The 20,661-nt window shown below is 39.2% G+C and overlaps 1 protein-coding gene across 3 annotated transcripts in view; it reads left to right on the plus strand.

The window, feature by feature from the left end:
- Positions 1-20,661, plus strand: part of LOC126469739 (SRSF protein kinase 3-like) — a 385,641-nt gene that overhangs the window by 262,473 nt on the left and 102,507 nt on the right. For all 3 annotated transcript variants that reach the window (XM_050096946.1, XM_050096947.1, XM_050096944.1), the window contains one exon: positions 16,607-17,086. In XM_050096946.1, the coding sequence (XP_049952903.1) occupies positions 16,607-17,086 (480 nt within the window). The remainder of the gene's footprint in view (positions 1-16,606; positions 17,087-20,661) is intronic.

Genomic DNA, 20,661 nt, shown 5'->3' on the forward strand with positions numbered 1-20,661 from the left:
CTTATAGAAAAGTTAAAACAACCTTTAGTGAAATTAAAATCAAAGGTACTAACATTAAGACTGCAATGGAAACGCCACTGTTAAATGCAGAGGAGATAGTGAGTAGCTGGAAGGAGTAGATTGGAGGCCTCTGTGTTGGAAAGGACTTCACTGTTGATGTGATAGAAGAAGAAACAGGAGCTGATAGGGAAGAGATAGGTGATCCAGTATCAGAATCAGAATTTAATATAGCTTTGGAAGACTTAAGATCAAATAAGGTAGAAGGGATAGATAATATTCAATCATAATTTCTGAAATCATTGGTGAAAGTTGCAACAAAACGACTATTCATGTTTGTGTGCAGAATGTTTGAGACTGGTGATATACCATCAGACTTTTGGAAAAATATTGTCTGTACAGTTCCAAACATTGCAATAGCCAACAAGTGTGAGAACTATAATGGAATCAGTTTAGCAGCTCATACATCCAAATTACCTACAAGAATAATACACAGAAGACTGTAAAACGAGATTGATGATCTGTTGGATGATGATCAGTTTGGCTTTAGGAAAGGGAAATTCACCAGAGAGGCAGTTCTGATGTTATGCTTGTTATTAGAAGCAAGACTGAAGAAAAATCAAGAAATGTTCATAGGATTTGTTGACCTGGAAAAAGCTTTTGACAATGTAAAGTGGTGAAAAATGTTCGAAATTCTGAGAAAAATAGGGGTAAGCTTTAGGGGAAGATGAGTGATATACACTCCTGGAAATGGAAAAAAGAACACATTGACACCGGTGTGTCAGACCCACCATACTTGCTCCGGACACTGCGAGAGGGCTGTACAAGCAATGATCACACGCACGGCACAGCGGACACACCAGGAACCGCGGTGTTGGCCGTCGAATGGCGCTAGCTGCGCAGCATTTGTGCACCGCCGCCGTCAGTGTCAGCCAGTTTGCCGTGGCATACGGAGCTCCATCGCAGTCTTTAACACTGGTAGCATGCCGCGACAGCGTCGACGTGAACCGTATGTGCAGTTGACGGACTTTGAGCGAGGGCGTATAGTGGGCATGCGGGAGGCCGGGTGGACGTACCGCCGAATTGCTCAACACGTGGGGCGTGAGGTCTCCACAGTACATCGATGTTGTCGCCAGTGGTCGGCAGAAGGTGCACGTGCCCGTCGACCTGGGACCGGACCGCAGCGACGCACGGATGCACGCCAAGACCGTAGGATCCTACGCAGTGCCGTAGGGGACCGCACCGCCACTTCCCAGCAAATTAGGGACACTGTTGCTCCTGGGGTATCGGCGAGGACCATTCGCAACCGTCTCCATGAAGCTAGGCTACGGTCCCGCACACCGTTAGGCCGTCTTCCGCTCACGCCCCAACATCGTGCAGCCCGCCTCCAGTGGTGTCGCGACAGGCGTGAATGGAGGGACGAATGGAGACGTGTCGTCTTCAGCGATGAGAGTCGCTTCTGCCTTGGTGCCAATGATGGTCGTATGCGTGTTTGGCGCCGTGCAGGTGAGCGCCACAATCAGGACTGCATACGACCGAGGCACACAGGGCCAACACCCGGCATCATGATGTGGGGAGCGATCTCCTACACTGGCCGTACACCACTGGTGATCGTCGAGGGGACACTGAATAGTGCACGGTACATCCAAACCGTCATCGAACCCATCGTTCTACCATTCCTAGACCGGCAAGGGAACTTGCTGTTCCAACAGGACAATGCACGTCCGCATGTATCCCGTGCCACCCAACGTGCTCTAGAAGGTGTAAGTCAACTACCCTGGCCAGCAAGATCTCCCGATCTGTCCCCCATTGAGCATGTTTGGGACTGGATGAAGCGTCGTCTCACGCGGTCTGCACGTCCAGCACGAACGCTGGTCCAACTGAGGCGCCAGGTGGAAATGGCATGGCAAGCCGTTCCACAGGACTACATCCAGCATCTCTACGATCGTCTCCATGGGAGAATAGCAGCCTTCATTGCTGCGAAAGGTGGATATACACTGTACTAGTGCCGACATTGTGCATGCTCTGTTGCCTGTGTCTATGTGCCTGTGGTTCTGTCAGTGTGATCATGTGATGTATCTGACCCCAGGAATGTGTCAATAAAGTTTCCCCTTCCTGGGACAATGAATTCACGGTGTTCTTATTTCAATTTCCAGGAGTGTACAATATGTACTAGAACCAAGAGGGAACAATAAGATTGTAAGGCCAAGTACAAAGTGCTCAGATTAAAAAGGGTGTCAGTCAGGGATGAAGTCTTTGGCCTCTACTGTTCAGTCTATATATTGAAGAAGCAACAAGGGAAATAAAAGAGAGGTTCAAGAATGGAATTAAAATTAAAGGTGAAAGGATATCAGCGAGAAGATTCACTGATGACGTTGCTATCCTCAGTGAAAGTGAGAGGAATTACGGGATCTATTGAATGGAAGAAAAAGTCTAAGGAGTGCAGAATATGGATTGAGAGGAAATCAGAGAAAGAAAAAGTGATGTGAAGTAGCAGAAATGAGAAACAGTGAAAAATTTAACCTCAAAATTGGTGATCATGGAGTAGATGAAGTTAAGGAGTTCTGCTACCAAGGCAGCAAAATATGGGTGGAGCAAGGAGGATATAAAAAGCAGACTAGCACAGACAAAAAGAGCATTCCTGGCCAAGAGAAGTCTGCTACTAGCAAATGTAGGCTCTAATTGAAGGAAGAAATTCCTGAGAATATATGTTTAGACCACAGCATTGTATAGTAGTAAAACATGGACTGCGGGAAAACTGGAACAGAAGAAAATTAAAGCATTTGAGATGTGGTGCTACAAAAGAATGTCGAAAATTAGGTGAACTGATAAGTAAGGAATGAGGAGGCTCTCTCCAGAATCGGAGAGGAAAGGAATATATAGAAAACACTGTCAAGACGAAGGGACAGGATGATACAAAATGTGTTAAGACGTCAGGGAATAACTTCCATCATAATTAGAGGGAGCTATAGGGGGTTAAAACTGTAGAGGAAGCCAGAGATTGAAATACAGCCAGCAAGTAACTGAGGACATAGGTTGCAAGTGTTACATGTAGATGAAAAGGGTGGCACAGGAGAGGAATTTGTGGTGGGCTGCATCAAACCAGACAGAAGACTGATGATTCAAAAAAAGGGATAATTAGGTGTAGTAGGGTATATAAAAAATTTTTACCCCCACACTAATAATTGGCTATATTGACTGTTTATTTTTTTGTACCATGAAGATCTAGTTACTTTCCAATTAGCATATCCATTACAGAGCTGTCTGCTTCTCATCGCCATCCCCAAACGCCCATTCTCTTCCCACTTCTCATTCTTGAACATTTTAACCCCCCACCCCTGACAACAAGGTCTGTTCATGTCTCAGCTTCGTTACTTCAGTTGGCTTATGATATAGGTGGTGCAAGTTTTAAGATAATTCTTCATGTCATTTTTATCTTTGTTTTTATATTGGTTTACTTTTTGACCTTTCTGTTAAGGCATTGTGACCTTATATCATTATGACAGATCGCTGCATGGCAATTGTGATATGTGTTATTCAGGTTGGTCCATTACCATGTATGTGGGTTACCCTTTACGCATTTTTTAAAATTTTTATTATCTATTTATTTTTATCAACTTACTTATACATTTTACCCCGATACTATTATATAAGGTTCATATACATAAGGTATATTACCTCTTCTGTCCCCACTGGGAAAATTTGATATTTTGTATTACCAGGTGTACCGGTATGAAATGAGCGTTAAGATACAAATGTGTCGATAGGGAACATTTGTTGTGAACGAGTCTTAATTTTTTTTGTTTGGTATGACATCTGTCAAAGATATTTAGTATACATCAAGTCATGGAACAAACAACATCATATGTTTTCATCGTGTTAACAATGTCAAATTTTGTACCAGAAAGTGATGATTTGCGGAAAGTATTAATTTTTTGTTTTCATTTGAAAAAAAGTGTTGCAGAGTCGCATCGAATAATTGTCGAGGCATATGGTGATCATGCTCTATCAGAAGCAACATGTAAAAGATGGTTTCAACGGTTCAGAAATAATGATTTTGATGTAAGAAATGACGAACATAGAAGACCACCAAAAACGTTTGAAGATGCCGAATTGCAAGCAATATTGGATGAAGATGGCAGCAATGCTTAAAGTTGCACAACAAACAATTTCTCACCATTTGAAAGCTATGGGAAAGATCCAAAAGTGTGGAAAATGGGTGCCACATGAATTGAATGAAAGACAGATGGAAAACCGAAAAACCATTTGTCAAATTTTGCTTCAAAGACATGAAAGAAAATCAATTTTGCATCGAATTGTTACTGGCGATGAAAAATGGATTTATTTTAAGGATCCTAAATGGGAAAAATCATGGGTTAATCCGGGGCAACCATCAACATCGACTGCAAAACCAGATCGATTGAGCAAGAAGACAATGCTCTGTGTTTGGTGGGATGAGAAAGGTGTGGTGTATCATGAGCTTCTAAAGCCCAGTGAAACTGTGAATACTAATCGCTACAGACAACAAATAATCAATTCTTGAACCATGCATTGATCGAAAAAAGACCAGAATGGGCCAGAAGACGTGGCAAAGTAATTTTTTTACACGACACTGCACCTGCACACAAAGCAAAACAGGATACAATCAAAACACTTGGCTGGGAGCTGCTACCCCACCCGCAGTATTCACCATACTTGGTACCTTCCAACTACCATTTATTTTCATCAATGGGACACGCATTGGCTGAGGACAACTCCGATTCCTGTGAAGAAGTCGAAGATTGGGTGTCTGATTGGTTTGCTTCAAAAGACGGACATTTCTATTGGCGTGGTGTCCACAAATTGCCAGAAAGTTGGTCAAAATGTGTAGAAAGCAATGGTCAGTACTTTGAATAAAATGTTTTTACTTTTAAATTCAAAATTTGTGTTTCATTTTCACAAAAAAACACTAATTTCATACCAGTACACCTGGTATACTATTAAACGGGATTACTTTGTGATTATTCAAGCTTGTGTGTTATCATGTATGTGTGGTAACTCTTTGTTCTCTTGATAATTTTAATGTTATGTATTATTCTGAAACCATTATATATGGTTCACATTGATAAGGTATATTACCCCTTCATACCCCTCTGGGAAAATATGAGATGTTACATTTAAAACTGCTTAATAGGATTTCTTTGTGATGGCTGCATAGTTTATTGCAGTTAAGGTGTTTTTGTCTCTGCCGTGATGGTTTCCCATCATTATCATTGCAGAACACTGTCTATTAGTTATTTAAGAGCATTAACGAGTTGTAATGATTGAAATTTATTTTATATTTTTTAATTTACAGCCACTTCCCAAAAAAAATACACTACTAAGTTGTCTTTTTCCCCATTCAGTACGATGTTCATGTACCTAAACCAGATGACCTTAACTTTCGTGTTTTTTTAAAAATTACTTTTATAAGCTCATTTTCTGTTTGTCTGCTGTTCCCATTTAATCTCTCACATTTTGACTCTGTGTACGTACCCCTCTTCAGTACTGTATACAGTATAATTCATGTTTGTCTGTAAACTAGAGGTCATATCCTACATTATTTTAGCCTCACATATGGACATGAAGTAATGCTTTAATTGGCGGGTCTTGTGTACATTGTCTCCAAGGTACCCCTTTTTAAGCTATTGAATTTTAACATTGTGTACCTTGTATTGTTTAAACCGGGTTAGTTTCTTCTTATGGTCAAGTTGATGTAGCTTCTCAGTAATATATTGGGAACATCAATCTTTATCATTTGTTCTCGAGTCCCCTTCTTGGGACACATACTCACTGTACTCAGAATTTGGCACTGTTGTTTTAAGTATATTTCAAAGACTTTTGTCACAGGTTACTTTTTTTCATGTTATCGTTACATAATGCCTGTTAAACAGATAGTACATTGTGCTGTCCATATATAAATTGTAAAAATTTTTATGATTGTGAATTTTGTACAAATGTTACTTATGACTGTACTGTAATCACTATAATTATTGTTGTCTGTCATCTTAAAATTATTTTTGTGTGTCATCTTAAAATTATTTTGGTCTGTCATCTTAAAATTATTTTTGTGTGTCATGATTTATATCAACTAGACATGTTTGTAGTGTTATATTCAAGGCTACATGCATGTTGGCTACTCACGGGAGGCCCTAATTACATATGCCTAGTTTGATGCTCATGTGTGCCCGACAAAGGTTGCTGATTTAGGAAAATTACTCTTCTTCTGTATTAATACTCATGAATGTGACAGCTCATGTAATTTTATAGTTCAACATGATTGACTTGTGACTTGCATGAGCCAATTTTTCGAAGTTACATTTTGTGTTTTTCTGTGTTTGTGGTGTCTTACACATTAACATTGATACTGGTGCCAGATGATGGTCACTGACTGAAACAAGTAACAAATTAATAAAGTGTTCTAATGCAGCCATGTGTCATGAGTTTCCTTTACAGTGTTACGTAGTCTTCTTGTTTCTTTCTTTTCCTTTTCTTTTTCTTTTTCTTTTTCTTTTTGAATCATCGACCTACACATATAAAGATAAGAATGTTTTAGTAGTGAAGTAGAATTTTATGTAAAGACTATTTTAGTTAGAGAGTAATATCTTGCACGAGTAACATTTTAATGTTCTAACAAGTAACCTAACACTTTTTGTTATTTAGCCTCTTTTGTCTGATATAATTTTTATAGGCCTAACTGCTAGGCCTAACTGCTAATAACCTAACTGCTAGGTGCAGTAATTATATAACAAGCCATTCACATTAGTAACAAGAGGATGAATATTTTAAGTTTTGTACAGTTTAGTGTGCCATTCAAACCCACCCACATTAAATTTTAATATGTTAAATACTGCCTGGTCTGTCAGACTTTTGTTACTTTCTCCATGCTGCTCCCTGCAGCTACACAGCTGTGTACAGAATTCATGATAAGCTGTTCAAAGTAGGATCTGGAGCAGCTACTCATTATCATATCTGATTTTTTTTTCATAAACTGGCTATAAATGTTGCATGTTATAATTTTAGGATTATAGTAGTTGTTTTTTTACATATAAAGATTATTTCTTTGTTCACCATCTCAGTCACATAGTTCTGTTATTTTTCCTGTTCTTGTTAACATATTACAATTAATAGTTAATCACCACTGACAAACCACTCCTTGTCCAATGATTAGGTTTGCAACCGTGAGGAATGCTGTTGAATGGCCATTCACTAGCAATTATAGGATGGATTGGGTTAGAATTTGCAGGAGTTTTATGGGTCAGGGGGGCAACCTTTCTCACCCTCCTAAATAATGAAATTATTGGAATGAAAAAATTGTTTTGTGGTGCTAGTGCCTTAGCATTTTTGTCCCTAACCTGCGACGGGACTAGGGCAGGCAGTGTTTGCTTCGTGTGGGCAGTATTGGTGGAGGGGATGAATGGAAAGGGGGAGAGGTCACTTCAGGATTAATTTGCGCGTGTGTGTGTGTGTGTGTGTGTGTGTGTGTGTGTGTGTGTGTGCGCGCGCGCTTGTGCGTGGGCGGGGGGGGGGGGGGGGGAAGAGACTAAATGCACTTGCTCATATTCAGCAAGGACACTGGTGAGTGTGCTGTGAGTGCTCTAATCTCATCATCTTCATTATTTTACTGCTCTGACCTATCAATTAGATATTGTGTCATATTCACTACAGTGATCATTTCACATTGGATTCACTTAATATAAGAACTGTTACAGAAAACTGATCATGTGAATGAGTGGCAACAGGAACATTATACCATGTTCCTGAAAAAAGTTCTCTGTATTTCCTCAGTCGCACATCATCATCATCATCATTTCTTCAGGTTTTCATCACTCCTTATTATCCTTTTGTAACAAGTCACTTCCTGGCCATATCTGTGTGCCCTTAGTTCCTTTGGCCATTGTTGTAAAGTGTCCATCATTTCCAAGTTGTGGAGTTAACTATGCCCTGTGATTAACAGGATTAATATTCCTATACAGAGAATTTGCAAAGTATTCCTTCTCAGCAAGTCTTGTAGATAAGTCAGCAGGGAATTGTTTGGTTAAACGAGGCCTTAGATCAGAGCATGGAGCTGTAGGTGGTGGTAGATAAAAGTGCTGGACTTTGTGCTGTTTTTGAGTGATTTTCCATGTTGACTGTGAACTGTGTTCTTGTTTTGTTGTTATGGTAATTATTAATGACAGTTGTCAATAACCAGTTTAAGACGATGTATTGAACTGTTAATGGTGAACATTCTACAGTCCAGTGGTCAGACTCTGGAGCGTTTCCTGTGAAATTTAGCCCTGTCTTGAGGGTCAAAGCGAGGCTGGCAACTCTTAGTGCCATTGATTTGGTAATGTAGCAGTGCAGACAATTAACCCGAATCTGTCAGTAAACATTACCAATTAAATTTGTGGAGTAATATGTTGTGTGTCATTTGTCTCATGTGCCACATATCATCAAGGATACATGGATTCAGACCATGACAAGTCCGACTTGGCACCCGTCACATAACCTCCAAAGATCAGATAAAAGAAATCTTTCATTTTCTCTGTGTTGTTGTTTCGTTTTTGGTGCATTCTGTTTTTAATCATCTTGAAACTGAATCTGATTTTTTAAAGACTTTTTGAAGATCACACCATAAGTTTTGAGAAAGTAACATAATATGAACTCAATTTTTGAAAACTTATCTTCTTGTGTTGATGATGTTTTCTTAAAGAGAGAGGTCTGCATCAAAGCAGCCTGTTAAATCACTGAATGGGGATATGGTACATATTTTTGCGGAGGTTATTCAGGAGCAGTTTATAGAAAGATAAATCTATTTCCAAGGGTGAATAAAGAAATGTTTGGTTGTGAGAAGCCTTCAGGAAAGCTTGTGTTTCGCCCACTCGAGCAGGTGTGTTGTATTAGAAAAATATTTCTTGTAAGCTTCTCTTAAGGAAGTTTCACTTCAGCATACCAATTTTTGGTTGTTCTCCTACCAATTGTAGGGTGACTGTAATTGTGTACTCATTTGCAGTGTGAGAAAGTGCACGAGGCTTGGCCTAACCTCCTCACACTTAATACGTTACACTTTGTTTATAAATAAAGTTGACATAGATGTGTTCTGTCACGTAATGATACTGAATACCAATTGCCACCTATCCTAGGTTAGTGTGGTTTTACTTACGGAAAAGCTTAATGGTGTGACCTCTTAACTGTAATGTACTGGTAAATGCAGCAGACATTCTGTGAGTGTGTAGCAGCTGTTGATGGACATCTAGAATGACTTGGAATTTTAGAGTAGGCTGTGGAATTGACCACATTTCAGATCTGTGGTTGCCAGTGACCGAATATAGAGTAAGACATGACACTATTATCTCTTCCACTACTGCAGACATTAGCAAACTGTTAACACTTGGAACAGTATAGTAAGTAATACACTGTTGTTGCTTATCTTTTGTGGAAGTTTGAAAATTCATTTTTAGAGTTCAGTTTACTGATTTTCCTCCACTCACATTTTCTGGTTCATGTCTAAATCTACAGCTACATACATATTCCACAAGCTGCCACACAGTGTGTGGCGAAGGGTACCACTACCACTACTAGTTGTTTCCTTTCTTGCTCCACTCATAGATAGAGCAAGGGAAAAACAACTGTCTATACACTGATGAACCAAAACATTATGACCACCTGCTTAATGACTTGCTTCTCTGTCTTTGGAACAAAATACATCACTGATTCTGCATATCGGGGATCCGACAGTTTGTTCTACATCTACATCCACATCCACATCTACATCCACATAGATAATCCACAATCCACCATAAGGTGCATGGTGGAGGTACCCTGTACCACTACTTGTCATTTCATTTCCTGTTCCATTCGCAAATAGAGCAAGGGTAAGACGACTGTCTGTACACCTTCGTATTAGCCCTAAATTCTCATATCATATGTACTTGGCCCGTATGTGTGGTGTATGTTGGTGGGAGAAGAATTGTTTGGAAGTCACCTTCAAATGCCAGTTCTCTAAATTTTCTCAATAGTGTTTTCTGAAAAGAATGCCGCCTTCCCTCCAGGGATTCCCATTTGAGTTCCTGAAGCATCTCCGTAACACTCACATGTTGTTCAAACATACTGTTAACAACCCAGCAGCCCATCCCTGAATTGCTTCGAAGTCTTTTTTTCAATCCGACCTGGTAAGGATCCCAAACACATGAGCAGTACTCAAGAATAGGTTGCACCAGTGTTCTATATGCAGCCTCCATTACAGATGAACCGCTCTTTCCTAAAATTCTCCCAATAAACCAAAGTCAACCATTTGCCTTCCTACCACAGTTCTCACATGCTCGTTCCACCTAATATTGCTTTGCAACATAACACCCAGATGTTTAAACAGCTTGACTGTATCAAACTGGATACTAGTAGTACTGTATCTGAACATTACAGGTTTGTTCTTCCTACTCATCCTCAATGACTTACATTTTTCCACATTCAGGGCTAGCTGCCATTCATCACACCAACTGGAAAGTTTCTCTAAGTCATCTTCTAATTTCCTTCAGTCACTCAACATTGACACCTTACTGTACACCGTGGCATCATTAGCAAACAACTGCAGACTGCTGCCCACCCTGTCCGCCAAATCATTTATGTATATAAAGAACAACAGCGGTGCCATCACGCTTCCCTGGGGCACTCCTGACAGTACCCTTGTCTCTGAAGATTACTCGCCATCAAGGACAACATACTGGGTTCTATTATTCAAGAAATCTTTGAGCCACTCAGTTATCTGTGAACTTATTCCATATGCTCATAGCTTTTCAGAAATATGGAATCTGCCTGTTGCTCTTCACCCTTCATCCGTAGTTCTCAGTATATCATGTGAGAAAAGGGCAAGCTGAGTTTCGCACGAGTGATGCTTTCTAAAACCATGCTGATTTGTGGACATAAGCTGCTTAGCCTCAAGAAAGTTTATTATATTCAATCTGAGAATGTGTTCAAGGATTCTGCTGCAAACAGAAGTTATGTAATTTTGCAGGTCCGTTCTTTTACTTTTCTTGTATACTGGATTCACCTGCACTTTTTTCCAGTCACTCGAAACTTTTTGCTGGGTGAGAGATTCACGGTTGCAACCTTTCTAAAATAGAACTGGGATTCCATCCGGACCTCGTGATTTATTTGTTTTCAAATCTTTCAGCTGCTTATCTATGCCAGGTATGCTTATTTCTATGTCGTCCCTATGGTCAAATGATGATATGTTTGTACGGTTGTTGGTAGGTTTATGGAGGTATGTGGTATTAATGTCTATACACAGACCATGTAATTTGTGTAAATAATGGACTGGTGATTTATGTATATGGTGATAGTGCTCGATAGTGACCCAGATGGGTTCCATAGGATTTACATCAGGCAAATTTGGTCACTGAGCCATCGACATTAGTTCACTATAATGTCTCTAAAACCACTGTAGCACAGTTCTGGCTCTGAGACACAGCCACTTACGCTACTGAAAGATGACGTCAAGCATGAAGGGACGCCTGTGGTTTGCAACTCAGTGTGTCTTCAATTACTATTATAGTTCCCATGCCAGTGCAGGAGAATATCTCCCATAGCATACTGCTGCTCCCAGCAGCCTGCATCCATGGTGCACTGCATGTTTCAAGCCACTGTTCACCTCTGTGATGGCATTTGTAGAGAAGACCGTTGACCTAGTGCAGCAAAAATGTGATTCACCTGAAGGTCTGACACCTTTCCATTGACTGACAGTTGAATCCCGATGGTCCCGTGCCCACTGTAATCATAATTGATGATGTCGTTTGGTCAACATGTGGACATGTAGGGATGGTCTGCTGCGGAGCTCCATGTTCAACGATGTATGATGGATGAACAATGTGCTCTGAATCACTTGGGTGTGCACCAGCAGTGTGCTCTTTCAGCAGAGATGCCACAGATCATCATCTATCCTACTTTACAGAGCAGATGAGCCTCCAAACCCCACATTCTGTGAAGAGTCGTGGATGTCCAAACATTTAGCACCTAGGGGTAGTTTCACTGTCTTTTTACCTCTTTTTGTAGATGCTCACAATGGTAGTATGTTAACATTCAACTAGCTTCACTGTTTTCGAGATGCTCGTTCACCAGCTCTGCATAATAATAAGCCCTTTGTCAAAGTCGCTTATGTCAGTGGATTTCCCCATTTGCAGCCCATACCTTTGCTAGGGTGACCCCCTGTCTGTGTCTACTCTGCTTATGTAGTTTTGTTAATGTGTCGCATGCCCACAGTGCCACCAGGTGGCATCCAAAATTACAATGGGCAAGTAGTCATACTGTTTTGGCTTATCAGCGTATACCTACATATGAGCTGTAATTTCTCATGTGTTGTCTTTGTTGTCCTTACGCAGAATGTATGTTGGCGGCTATAGGATCGTTCTGCAGTCAGCTTCAGATGCCAGTTCTCTAAATTTTCTCAGTAGTGTTCCTCGAAAAGAATGTCGCCTTCCCATCACAGATCCCCATCAGAGTTTCTGAAGCACCTCCGTAACACTTGCATGTTGTTCAGATCTATCAGTACCAAATCTAGCAGCCCGCCCCTGAATTGCTGTAATGTCTTTCTTTAATCTGACCTGATGTGGATCCTAAACACTTGATCAATACTCAAGAATAGACTGCACTAGCATCCTATATGTGGTCTCCTTTTTAGGTGAACCACACTTTCCCAAAATTCTCCCAGTAAATTGAAGTCAATCATTCGGCTTCCCTACCACAATCCTCATTTCTCACATGCTCATTCCATTTCATATTGCTTTGCAGTGTTAAACCCAGATATTTAAATGATGTGACTGTGTCAAGCAGGACACTACTAATGTTGTATCCAAACATTATTGGTTTGTTTTTCCTACTCATCCACATTAACTTTTTTCTACATTTAGAGCTACTGCCATTCATCACGCAACTAGAAATTTTCTCGAAGTCATTTTGTATTCTCCTACAGTCACTCATCTTTGACACCTTCCCATACACCATATAATCATCTGCAAACAACTGCTGATTGCTGCCCCTCTGTCCACCTTACCATTTATGTGTATAGAAAACAATAGGACTACTATCACACTTCCCTGGGGCACTCCTGACAATATCCTTATCTCTGATGAACACTAGCCATCGAGGACTACATACTGGATTCTGTTACTTCAGAAATCTTGGAGTCACTCACATGTCTGTGAGCCTATTCCATATGCTCGTCCCTTCATTGACAGTCTGCAGTGGTGTACCATGTCAAATGCTTTTCAGAAATCTAGACATGTGGAATCTTCATGCTGCCCTTCATCCATAGTTTGCAGTATATCATGTGAGACAACAGCAAGCAGTTTCACATGAGTGATGCTTTCGAAAACCAAGCTGATTCAGGGACAGAAGTTCATCGGTCTCTAGGAAATTTATTACATCCAAATTCAGAACGTGTTCCAGAATTCTGCAGCAAACCAGTGTTAAGGATATTGGTCTGTAATTTTTCAGATGTGTTCTTTTACCCTTCTTACATATAGGAGTCATGTGCACTATTTTCCACTCACTAGGGACATTGCACTGGGCAAGAGATTCATGATAAATGTGAGCTAAGTATGGGGCCAATGCCATAGAGTACTCTTTGTGAAAGTGAACAGGGATTCCTTCCAGACCTGGTGACTTATTTGTTTTCAACTCTTTCAGTTGTTTCTCTACAATAGGGATGCACTATTTCTTCTGTCTGTAGGCCATTTTGCAGATGGTTTTGTTAACTTTAATAATGATAAGATCGGAAATGCTGAATATTTATTTTACTTCATTCTTATAGCTGTACTCTCTGAGGGTGACGCTCCGTTTTTACCCTTACTATTATTTTTTCCTGACAAAATTTGTTGACATATTAAAGTTTCTTTCTCTTTTCTTATGTTCTGTTGTATTGGGGTAAATGTAAATTTGTAAGACATGTTTAATATTTATTCCTTACCTTTAATGTGCATCTTCTTGTAATGTGGATTGTATGTTTTCTGCACACTGCTTGTTCATAACTGTTCGAATTTCAGATGGCTCATTAGTCTGCATTCATCCAACTTTTGTAGGCCAATTTCCGTATTAAATCGGACAATAAGTATGTGTTTTTTTCTTTTGAATATCTGAAATAATCATACTATTGCTCCACTTGTAGAAGACAAGTTCGTATAAATGGTCACTAGAGGATGCTCTTAAGCTGTGACATCACTGTCATTTCAAAAATGTTTAGTTGATATTCTTAAAAAAAAAAAAAAAAAAAAGTTGTGAAAATATGGAACTGTCAAAGTAAGGTTTTTATTGTATTTTCTGATTTTTGTAAAGGCCTAACTCAACAACAGTGGCTGGAATTATTCAACTTTTGGTAATAGCTGGATTGTACCAGTTTTTGTGAGGAAAGGCTCAAAGACCTTAACAGGTGCCACAGCTTGGATTTACTTGTACAAATCGTGAAATGAGTATCAGTCAACTGTTCAGATGTTCTGAGAGAAAATGAAACTGACAAAATTAGTTCTTGCACATAGAACATCTGAGAAAGTTGTCGTTTGTTTCTGTGGTTGCACTGGACGTGCTGTGACCATTGCTTGCAGGAACAGTTAATGCTGAACAGTATGTGACAATTTGTCTGCTACGAGTCATTAATGAAATTGTGAAAAACAGGGAAAGGCAGGTAATTATTTATCGTGACAGTGCCAGCTGTCATTCGGCATGTCAAAAAGTTGGTTCTTTGACAGAGAAAAATGCAGAATGATTGTCTCTTTTGCCCTGATTAATCTGGTTTATCACCTTAAGGCTTCTCCTTGTTGGATCTGGTTAAAAAAAAAAAAAAAATGCAGGGATGGTGATTTTCATCACTATGAGAAGCTGTACAATCCTTCTAGCCTTGTTGATGTACCAGTATCAACATTGCAGTGGAAAAAAATTGTCCAGATTTGGTTTGAATATGTGTAGAAATGTATAAATTTTGAAGGCAAATGTTCTGAGAAACCATAAAATGATCTGTACTGAAAAGTGTTTCCCTTTCATTGTTTTTGCAAGTATTTGTAAGTCTCTCCTCATAATGGCATTAATTTATTATGCTTTGATGTGTACGCCATGAACAGCTGACATGCAGGTGTCACTTGGATACGGACTGACCTGTCTCCAGAATGTTAAGTATTTCATGAAGGAGGAGGCTATCATGAAATGAGCAAACCATATTTGGTTTGAGTACATTTTGTAAATTTTATATTATGTCAGACCTCCTCAGATGTGGACAGTCTGATTCACTCAATGGATGGTCTTGCGGTGAAGGCACTTATATGCTCATTCTAGCCTTAGGGGTTCACACTTTATTGGATCTCAGTTATCCTATTTTATGAGGCCATTGGCATGAAGTGAAAGAATCTTAATTCTGTAAATCTTTCAGTTGCCAGAACTGTGATGTGACTGCGTCATCTGATTTGGGTTGAATGAGGATTGTGAAACAGTTTCTATCATTAAAGACACAGCAGTTGACGAATTTACTTTACTGTGAATTATTCAGGCAATACTGCAGTATTTTTAAGTTAGTTTGAATAATACAGTGGAAAATAGAGGATGTAATAATGACAGTATTGTGAAAAGGATAGATTGCTACCCGTCACATAGTGGAAACGTTGAGTCTCAAACAGGCACAACAAACTTATTACTGGAGACATGTGCACATGGCGGGGTTTGGAAGGCAACATGTAGAATGCAGGAAAGAAGAGAGAGAGAAGGATGGAGACTGGGTAATGTAGTCTTCTAATGCTCCTCTTCTTTCCTGTGTTCTACATTCCACCTTCCAAACTACACTGCATGCTCATGTGTTACTAGTCTGTCGGTTGTACCTGTCTGCAACTCAACATCTCTGCCATATGGTGAGTAGCAATCTATCTTTTTCACAGTATTAGTTTGAATAAATTGTGACATAGCCATCTATGTTCTGTAACAATAGACCAGGGTTAATTTTGTCCTCATCTGACCACTTCAAAATTTTACTGTTGATCTTCAGAAATTTTTGTCTGATGAAATTTATTTATTTTACCTTTTTATTTTACTGACACTGTATTTGCTGAAATATAAACAGTGAAGAGAAGGCACACAGCAGAACTGGGCGTGTTAATGAAATGCAGTTCTTTGGGCTCATTTCTCAATTATGAAGCATAAATAATGTGGTACTGGGTAAGTTTCAGGAGTAAAGATTACCAGTTGCTGTATAGTCAAGGCGCTGAGGTTTTGACAAGCACAGAAGCAACTTTGAAAAGGTTACTGAGCTCTTGCTATTGGACAATGTCCTGGAAAACCAGTGTGCATGCCCCCCCCCCCCCACCCCCCACCCCCTACACACACACACACACACACACACACACACACACACACACACACACACACACACACACTCTTCCCTGCATTATTCCAACTGACAGAGTTTTCCCTGCAGGGGAAGATTATTTTAGTAATAGCTTCATTTGTTTTACCATCTCATACATGTACTGTATATAATCTTTACTTTGACTAATATGTAAATTGTTGTTGATTAACCTGAATGTGAGGGAGCAACATTAACTTCTTTTATGATATTAACACAAATTTAACTTTTTTTCAGTGAGTGCTGCTCCCAAGGAATTTCAAGCTCAGAGCCCTAATACGGCTGTGAAAATTTCCAAAAATAAGAGGAAGAAAATGAAGAAAAAAGCTCGAAGGCAGGCAGAATTGGAGAGGGAAATAGAAAAGTATGAATTAATAGAAAACAAGTCTGTTGACAAGAGTGCTGGATATGTTGAACTGGAGGGTGATAGCAATGGGCATAGTGCTAATGAATGTGAAGAAGAACTAACTGCAATTCAGGAGACATCTGTGGACGATGTTGTTACGAGTTTGTCACAGTTGACTCTCGAAGATAGGATATCACCAGCTCGGTCAAATATTATGATAGTGGAAGACTGTGCTATTCTTGATCCCAGGCGAGCTGTTGTCACTGAGGTACCATGTCCTGAACCTCAGGTGAAACAGCCTTCGTATCCTGAGGAGCCCTCGAACTTGACAGCTGAGAAGCCGGTGGAAGGGTGTGCTGATCAGAAGACAAGTAAGTTCTCTCTTCTAGATATCAGCATTATGATACATAGTGCAACTACTCAGGAAAAATGTGCAACTTATTGGAGAAAGAAACAGGTCATTACTGCTAAAACATCAAGTTAAGCTGTTCTTAATACACAAAATTACATAATGTTATAAAATGTAATATGAGGCAGATATTTAACAGAAAGGCTGTGGTTATTATTATTATTATCATCCTCATCATCATCATAAATAATTCTGGCCATATTGCCTTTCAATGTTGGCACATTACTCAGAAAATTTCAGCGTAAACGTTACCAATTGTTATATCATTGTACTCATCTCTTCAAGTGCTTTCAGATGGCATTAGAATGTATATTGCTCCATTAAAAAATCACACTTGCTTCAGCTTGATTCATACACGAGTCAAGAGGATTAAATGTACGACAAAATTATACCTCTTCATGCTTTCATTTGCCACTAACAAATTGTTACACAAAGATAATGAACTGAAAAATATGGACAGCCCACTGCTAGGAAATGAGATTCAAATGAGCATTTGCCCACTGTCATTGTATTTTGTGACAGCACAATGAATAATACCAGTTTTGGTGTTTCAGAAAAGATCAAAGGCTGATGCACAGCTCGGGTATTTCATACCCTGGAGTGCTAGTTTTCTGAATGTAAATTAGAGCAATATTTTAAATGTAAAAGGGAGAAAATGTCCTCAAAATTACATAATTTTATTTCCAAATTGTGTCTACTTTTTACGTAACTTTTGATTGTTCGAAATATTGTTGCTATAGATTTGCATAAGGCCCTTCTATTTCAGATGGCACTGATACATACTGCTTTGAATATTTTTATACCTCTCAAAAGGAGAGAGTTTTTATCAAAACAGTAAATAAAAGTTTCATGAATAAAAAAAATTAACTGTTAAGATCCAGTATCTCTTTGAACCCTTAGATATGGATAAAAATAAAATCTGGAGGTGAGCACATACCCTGGGATATGAACACTGCTCCCTGCCCATAAAAAATGGAGGCTCGATATTTTCTATGATTTTCTAGCAGACACCATGGTATGCTAACTCTGGATCATGTCAAAGGTCGTAGGTAGTGATGTCCTTGAACATCATTGTGCCTACAGAGATCTCATGTCCTCACCTTTGAATGCAAAGGTGGGCTACCTATCAAGGCTCTCTGATTATTAAACATATTTCTTTATGTGAAGCTGTCACCAACAACTTGCATAAAAGCAAGCTGTAACATTACATATTAAAACAGGTTGCCACCCTAATTAGGCATTCTTGTGTGAAGCAAAATGATAAAGCAGAGGGCAGTGCTAAGGTGGACTTAATATTCCATGACATACCCACTAAACTCTTTCCTTATATCTGTTCACACTACAACACGGTTACCTAACCTTGCAGATAAATGTGCTACTAACTAGTAAGTCAGATAAGCAAATGGCCAATGAGATAGTAAACAGCAATATATTTCTCTTGACAACACATACCTTAAATGAACTAGATGCAACAGTTTATAAAACCAAATACCAACACACATGAAACTAGTAGCGGTACTGAACAGGGAAAAGCTTGAAATGATTCTGAATTTAAATCAGGGGTCTGCTAATGATCATACTCCGTTACTTCATTGCTTAGCACAGGGTCTCTATGCCTATGCACTGTGCATTAACCAACTTGCATTAGAATAGATAACACAGTAAACGGTTCTTTCCTAAACTCAATTTGAAGCAATTAAACAGAATGCAAATCTAACTACAGTGGTTCTGAAGGAGCCTTTGCATTGCTCATTAACTAAGTAGCCTAGTACATGAGGACCCTCAAACTTTCATGGTTTGAAGAACCATGCTCATTAAGAAAACTACACCAGTATGTATGAGAAATTGTAAGTATTCTAATTATTAATTAAGTGAGCACAACAAACTATAACTCTTTACATAACAATTTTCTTTCATAAGCAGTCTTTTCACCTAATCAAAAGTGTAATTGCCTGCACAAATGACAACACAACATTAAATTGAAGTTCAACCACTTTCTCATAATAAATTAGGACATGTGGAATTAAATTCATTATGATAGGATTTCTGTCCAGGTTTGTGATTTGGTAGAATCATGGGTGTAAGACAGTTTTTCTAGTAACACTATGATTATTATTAAAATAAACAAAATTTTGCAAATACCTGGTCCATTTATAGAGTGCCCAATATAAACAATTTAGTGGAAGGCTGGTGGGACTGGTGGCGTAATTTTGCAGCGGCTATTAACCTAATAGTGGTGCAATCATAGCAATGCTGTTGGACTTGGCCTGTTACATATCTTCTTGGTGTTGGAATTATATTTATAGGTCCAGAAACTATGCCCTGATAATGATATCACCAAACGCAGCATCCAAGGCCCATAACTACTGCCCATAAGCTCCTCTGGCCTCAAAACTCCAGGAATATGAGCCACAATGATCCGCTACTGCTAGTGAGGAGTTAACCGCAGCTCTGCTCAGCCCAGACTCCTTGCTCATCACGAAGGATGAGTTGCCACTTGCGCACCAGCCACACCTTTTCCATTCCGCCACGCTACTTCTGTAGCTTGCAGGGCTTCACCACGTCTTTTACAGTTAACCGTATGTTCCTAAATTATGGACAAGCCATTTATAGTATATTATATAACAATCCCTTCAGTACTTATTTAAATTCACAAGCACAATTTAAACAACATCGTTCAAAAGTTCATGCAACTGAAATATGTAAGCATAGTAGAAGAATTTCCTTGCTAGATACAGCACACTATATAAGGAACACTACAAACTGACATAGAATTATTGATGCAGATACAAAATAAGTCAAAAATAGTTGTTACAAACAGACAAAACAAAAATATTTCTTGCACCATGCGCAATACGTGAACAAAATCTCTCTGCATTGACATGTTTTCTGGTACATTGTTCATGGGACACAAATCTGATTCACATTACTAAAAGCACATCTATCAGATATCAGTTTGGGTGTGTGCTAAGGTAGAAAAGCATATCTTGAAAGACAGGCGTGGATACTGGTTATGGACCAACACCCGAATTTTGGTATTGTCCACCCTATCTTGTAATTCTCTGCTCTGCTGCTGTGTCGCATGATTTTGAAGTCGTGCAATGAAATTCTTTATGTGTCAGAAAAAGCAAACATCCCTCAGTTGACAAAAAGAGGCACAGTTCATTGATTTCACAGCGGAGGTCAGATCATCATCATCATCATCATCTCTACGAAATTCCTATCGTAGCACATCATTTATCATCATGAAGATAACTGTCAATACATTGTATACACTTATCAAATAAGTAATCAAATTATTAATCACACCTCCTAATGTTTTACCAAAAAAAGGCAAATAAAGGTATTCCTGTTATCAGGATATTATCAGATATGTTAAAAAAAATATTAAATGGAAAAGAAGTCATGACCAAGAATCGAACACAGACCAGCGGTTTGGTAGTCTAATGTCTTGGAAACCTGACCACTGACCTCACTCTACTAGACTCATAGAATGACAGGTACTCTAGCTACAGAATGAAAACACAGAAACATTAC

The sequence above is a fragment of the Schistocerca serialis genome, chromosome 3 (genome assembly GCF_023864345.2).
Source record: "Schistocerca serialis cubense isolate TAMUIC-IGC-003099 chromosome 3, iqSchSeri2.2, whole genome shotgun sequence".
In the NCBI taxonomy this organism is placed as follows: Eukaryota; Metazoa; Arthropoda; class Insecta; order Orthoptera; family Acrididae; genus Schistocerca; species Schistocerca serialis.